Genomic DNA, 6,005 nt, shown 5'->3' with positions numbered 1-6,005 from the left:
CCATTTCCTCTTGTTCTATTGCTTGTTGCCTGGGAGAAGAGACTGACCCTCACCTCTCTCCACCCTCCTCCAAGGGACTTGGACAGAGCCAGAAGGTCTCCCCTCAGCCTCCTTTTCTCCAGGCTCAACACCCCCAGTTCCCTCAGCAGATGACAGCGTGGCTGTTTCCCTCTACACTGTCCTCTGTTGACATTCCTGAGGAGTCTCTGTCCCGCTGGTGGCAGAGGGACCATGCAGACCCCAGCGATCGCTTTCACAGCCCTCATCCCTCAACCCTCCCCCATCATACAACTCATGTGGCAAGCCAAGGAATTCCCTGGAGAGCAAAGGACAGCTCACCCGGCACATGAAGTCCAGCAGCGTGGCGGTGATGGCAGGGTGAGGCTTCATGGAGTGATGCATCACCAGAATGGCAGGCTCTGGAAGGAGAGAGCAAGGAGCCCTGTGCTGAGAGCCCTAGAGATGCCCATACCTGCCCTCTTCTCCCCAGCTTCTGCCCCTCAGGCACAGAGGGAACCCCCTTCTTTTGGCTTGTACACACCCTTGCCCTCATCCAGCTCCTAAATAACATTCAGGCTTCAAAGAAACGCCTAGAATTAACTTCCCTGTGGGCAGGAGCTCCCAGAAATGCCCCTGGCTGTATCATACCTTGCTCTTGTGCCTTGAGCCCTGGGACAACCCTGCCTGCCCACAGGGAGAGACACTCTGGGGCCCAGCCATGGACCTCAAGGAAGACCACAGGAAGGAAAGTCTCAATTAAAAGTGGCTCCATCAAAGCAGCTCTCCTGCACACCAAGAAATTTGAGGAGTTCAGGGCAAGGGAGGGAACTGATGCCCTTGGAAATGATCTGTTGGGTTTTTTCCCCTAGATCCCCCTACCTCTACCAGCTCTGGAGGGCATTAACCCCTTCTTCAACCCTTGCCCACTCAGACTTCCCCGTGGAGTACCTATATTCATGATGCTGTCCTTCTCGGGGTTGAAGAAGAGCCAGTCGTAGAACAGGGCCAGTTTGGCATTTGAAGCAGCAACATTGGACTAGAAAATTAAAAACCAAAACCAAAACCAAATTAACTGATGAATACAGTGCTGAGCCTTCATCCTCCCTGCACGCCCGACATGCCGGGCTCTGCTGCTGCGAGGCAGGGGCTGCTGATGCTCTTCCCACCAACAGGATGGGGTAGAGCTGGCAAAACCCTCCCTGGGCACCTGCTGCTGCTTTTCAGAGAAGGTGGGAAATTTTTGAGCTTAGCCTGTTTAGTCAGGACTAAAATCCAGTGCAAAGAACAGAGGCTGATGTCCTAAGCACTGCTCTGCAATTCCCTCCTTCAGCCTAGCCAGCAAATACCTAATCCCAACCTCCACAGCAGCTTCCAGCAGGTCACCCCCTCCCCACAAGGGTGACGTGACTCACTTTTGGATTTGACCCCCACAACTCACCGTGCAGGTGGTGAGCAGCCACCCTATGATGGCCCAACGTGGGAGGATGTCAGAGCTGAGCACCTCGTTGGAGGGATGGACCACACCACAGATGTAACGTATGAGGTCACAGCGCAGGGACTGGCTGTCTGGGGTGGACAGGTACTGTCGCTGAAACCAGTCCTGGTACCGCTTCTGCTGGCCAAACCGGACCTGAAGGGAAAGGGAAAGGTGGGAGTTTTGCTCAAGGCTCAAGGAAAGGCTGCTAGAACCACGGTCTGTCATCCTCTGAGCTGACTCTTTCAGCAAATTCTGCTTCACATCCTGCTCCCAACACAAGAAAGACATGGAGCAGCTAGAACGAGTCCAGAGGAGGCCACGAGGATGATGCGAGGGCTGGAGCAGCTCTGCTGTGAGGACAGGCTGAGAGAGTTGGGGCTGTTCAGCCTGGAGAAGAGAAGGCTCTGGGGAGACCTTCTAGTGGCCTCCCAGTACCTGAAGGGGCTCCAGGAAGGCTGGGGAAGGACTTTGGCCAAGGGCAGGGAGTGACAGAACAAGGGGTGATGGCTTGAAAGTGGCAGAGGGGAGATGGAGCTGAGATGTGAGGAAGAAATTCTTTGGTGTGAGGGTGGTGAGACAGTGTCCCAGGTTGGCCAGAGAAGCTGTGGCTGCTCCTCCCTGGCAGTGTTTGTGGCCAGGTTGGATGAGGCTTTGAGCAACCTGGTCTAGTGGAAGGTGGCCCTGCTGCTGGCAGGGGGGTTGGAACTGGATGAGCTTTGAGGTCCCTTCCAACCCCAAACCAGTCTGGGATTCTATGATCCTCCTCATGGGCCCCAGCAGTGTCTTCAGAGAGAAGGAGGCAGCAAAAAGGCCATTGTGCAGGGTCTCACACAGGACCTGTCTCCAGCTGAGCAGACGGGACCACACGCCCCGCGTGCACGGCACAGCACAGTCCCTGCGAGCAGCCGGGCTGGAGGCAGAGCCCGGGGGAAGCGAGTTCTGCCTGCTGTGTGAACACAGATAAGGGTTTAACCCCCGGGCTGTCACCACGCAGCTCCTGGCCTCTCTCGAATCTGACGGCTGCTGCTGTCAGAGCTCTGATAACCCACCGCATCGCGGCCATTCAGAGAAAGCTCTGGCCTTGGAAAGTGGCCAGGAGCAACGTTCCCCTGCAAAGCTGTTCTGTGCCTTTTAATGAATACCAGGGATGTCTCAGGCCCATCTACATCAGCTCCTGCTGGGCAGCCTCTCCTCCTCCTGTCACCATTAGATGCCAGAATCAACAAATACTTGCACCAGTAAAGCTCTTGCCCTTTGCCCACATCAGTGCTCTGCCCTCCCTCCCTGTGCCCAGTGCCAGCGTGGGAATGGGACTTGGTGCACGGTGGACTGGGCAGGGATGAGTGTCCTCCCCCGGTGAACGTGAAGGAATTACCCGTGAGGTCATGAAAAGCAGTTTGGTTTCCATGTCAGGAGTGAGGCGACACGCCAGGAATTTGCGAGAAGTCCTCGACTGGAGGAGCTGCAGGACACCTGGGGAGAGACAAAGAGGTTGGTCTGTGCTCACACGGCCCCGTGGATGACACGGTGTTGACCCAGGCAGGGATCTACCATCATCCATCCCGAGCTGACTTTGGAGTGTTAAGCTTCGTTTCCCCAAGGCTACAGGCAGTGGAAATGGATGAGGATTTTGGCTGGAAAAGGTCTCCTAAAACATCCCCTGCAGCAAGTTTTTGTCAGAGATCACTAATGAGGACGCCAGGAAGGAGAGACTGGAGTAAGGGAGGGATGGACACGCAGCAGAGCAAGGACAAGATCTGGAGGAGAAATAAGTCCAGATATCAAGTCCCAAGCTGTGACCCACAGAGCACGTTCCCCATCTCTCATCCCCTTGTGAGGGAGCACAAAGACACTGTTCCAGACACTGGCCCAGGTTGCCCAAGGAAGTTGTGGATACCCCCTCCCTGGAAGTGTTGAAGGCCAGGCTGGATGAGGCTTTGAGCAACCTGGTCTAGTGGAAGGTGTCCCTGCTGCTGGCAGGGGGGTTGGAACTGGATGAGCTTTAAGGTCCCTTCCAACCCAAACCATTCTATGATTCTATGATCTTAGACTTGTCCCTGCTACAGTGAAACCACTTGTCCCACCACAGCTGATGGCTTCAGACAGACCATTTGGCCTGGGCATCAAAAAGCAGGGGTGGCATAAAGAGTGTCAGCACCCAATCCAACTCCTCCCCTGGAGCAGAGGAACTCAGACCTGACAATGAAGATAAGACGTACGAGAAAACTCATGTGCATGCGTGTGCGTAGAGAGGGGAGGATGGGAAGGAGAAGGGGAGGTTGCAAAAGCCTCTCTCGTTCCCAGACAGCTGCAAGAAGAGGAATTTATGACTGGAGTGGAGAGGTTTATGCTGCTGCTTGACAAGACGTGAAGGATTTACAGGGCGGCCAGCTCTGACGCAGACAGGCAGGCGCCAGGGACGCCGCGCGCTTGAGGTGCGCTTCGCTCTCTCTCCCCGTTTGGAAGACGCGCAGCTGGAGGGTCGCACCTGGGGAATGGCTGGAGGAGGGAAGTTTCAAAGCAGGAAGAACAGATGCCAGCTCCTGCAGAGCTCAGAGAAAGGGTGGAGCGAGCTGCACATCAGGGGAAGAGAACCACAAAAAGCACCTTGGTTGTGAAGAGCTCCCAGCTGCTCAGAGGGAGGGACGCGTTCCGCGCCCGCAACCATTCCCCGCCGCGGTTTTCCCTCTGTACTCGGTGCTGTTGAGCTCTGGTTCTTGGTTGGAGGAGTGTGAAGCTCAGCAAGACTGACTTGGATCAGAGGTTACAGAGTGATACAGACCTGAGAGCACATGGACCAGCAGCTGCCAGAGTTAATAGCCACTTTGCAGAGCAATTGTGACAGGCAAGAGGGCAAACCTCTTACGACCAACCGCAGGGGAAATTATTTTGGGGAAGGGATTATCATACAATCATTGAATGTTGGGAGTTGGACCCACAAGGATGATGGAGTCCAACTGCTGTCCCTGCACAGGACAATCCCAACATTCAGCCCATGTGTCTAATGTCATGGGGCTGCTGCTTGTGGTGAGGAAAAAAGGGAACCAAAGGAGAAAGGGCAAAACCCACGGGGAGTGTGGTAGCTGGCAGAAGAGAATGAGTCGAGAGCACTGATTTAGGTATTGTTTTGCTGGTCATTTGGCTAAAATTGGCAGCAAATTAAGAAACAACCCTGACCAGCTGCCCCTACTGATGTGGGAAGCAAGTGAAGTTGAAGGGATGTTTGTTGGGTGCCCCAGGATGCTCCAAGCATGGACACAGAAGCTCAGCACTCAGCGGGGAAGATGCAAACAGAGCTAAGAAATGCTCCTAGTGAACGTAGGGCTGCAGGAAGAGGCAGGGCTGAGCCCTGGAGATGTGAAAGCTCAGCCTGCCTTTGGCTAAGACTCCTCTGCCTTCACAAACCCCACAGGCTAAATCTGAGAGGAACTTGGGTCCCTTTGGTTGGCAAATTTCAGCAGAGACCAGCAATGACAAGAGAGAAGTTCTGGCGATGGAGAAGAAGCCAGAGATCACAGAGTTTAAGGAGCATTTAATCAAATGACGTGCTGTGAGTTTCCCTGAGCGTCATCTGAGATCTTGAAAGTGACATTAACACGGCCCCTGAGAGGAGAACAGGCACTGGGGGTAGTGGGGGGAGAAGACTTTAAAGCCTCATTTCCTCAAAGATTCAACTAGAATTGCTGCAGCCAGATAATGATGTGACAGCCCCTAGAGAGGTGAATAATTTCCAATACCTGAAGGGGCTCCAGGAAGGCTGGGGAGGGACTTTTCATAAGGGCAGTTAATGACAAAACAAGGGGAAATGGGTTTAAGCTGAAAGAGGGGAGGTTTAGATGAGATATTAGGAAGAAGTTCTTCACTGTGAGGGTGGTGAGACAGTGTCCCAGGTTGTCCAGAGAAGCTGTGGCTGCTCCTCCCTGGAAGTGTTTGTGGCCAGGTTGGATGAGGCTTTGAGCAACCTGGTCTAGTGGAAGGTGTCCCTGCTGCTGGCAGGGGGGTTGGGACTGGATGAGCTTTAAGGTCCCTTCCAACCCCAAACCATTCTATGATTCTATGATAAATATAACACTCTCTCTGTCGTGTCTGTTTCGACCCAGACGATGCAGAGAGCTCCAGGGCTGAGTGTTTGGCACATGGAGGGTGCAAGGTTCCTGGGACAGAAATAAAATCCCATTCAGAAAGTGTCAGCTGCTGCATCTTCTGGATTTCTGGCTTTAGAGCTTCATCAGGCTGTTTTCTGGAGAGCCTGAAGGACTCAGACATTTTATATCTTTGGGTTTCAACTTTATCTCAGCTTAATTAAAATAAAATAAAACAAAACCAAAAACCAGCTACAATGATGGAAGTGTTAAGTCCTGAACAAGCAATACAATTTAATAACCCTCATCATGGTTCAGCTGCATTCTCATGATCTGTCCTCAACAGCTGCCTGAAGGATCTGTTTTTCAAGATGGTTTAAAGCCCAGATGCCTTCCAGGCCTCTGCAGCATTTAAATCAGAATAAAATAAAATTTAAAAATAAAAT

At 53.1% G+C, this 6,005-nt stretch overlaps 1 protein-coding gene across 1 annotated transcript in view; it reads right to left on the bottom strand.

Annotated features, from left to right (window-relative positions):
• LOC104520578 (integrator complex subunit 3) overlaps nt 1-2,950 on the bottom strand; it is a gene marked incomplete at both ends in the record, with an annotated part of 14,982 nt that extends 12,032 nt beyond the window's left edge. The window contains 4 exons of the mRNA XM_010162306.1: nt 340-419; nt 949-1,036; nt 1,439-1,630; nt 2,853-2,950. Of these exons, the coding sequence (XP_010160608.1) occupies nt 340-419; nt 949-1,036; nt 1,439-1,630; nt 2,853-2,950 (458 nt within the window). The remainder of the gene's footprint in view (nt 1-339; nt 420-948; nt 1,037-1,438; nt 1,631-2,852) is intronic.
• Nucleotides 2,951-6,005: the final 3,055 nt, after the last annotated feature.

Source organism: Antrostomus carolinensis, unplaced genomic scaffold (assembly GCF_000700745.2).
Source record: "Antrostomus carolinensis isolate BGI_N321 unplaced genomic scaffold, ASM70074v2 scaffold23152, whole genome shotgun sequence".
NCBI classification, from domain to species: domain Eukaryota; kingdom Metazoa; phylum Chordata; class Aves; order Caprimulgiformes; family Caprimulgidae; genus Antrostomus; species Antrostomus carolinensis.
This window is presented reverse-complemented; position numbering and strand designations above follow the sequence as displayed.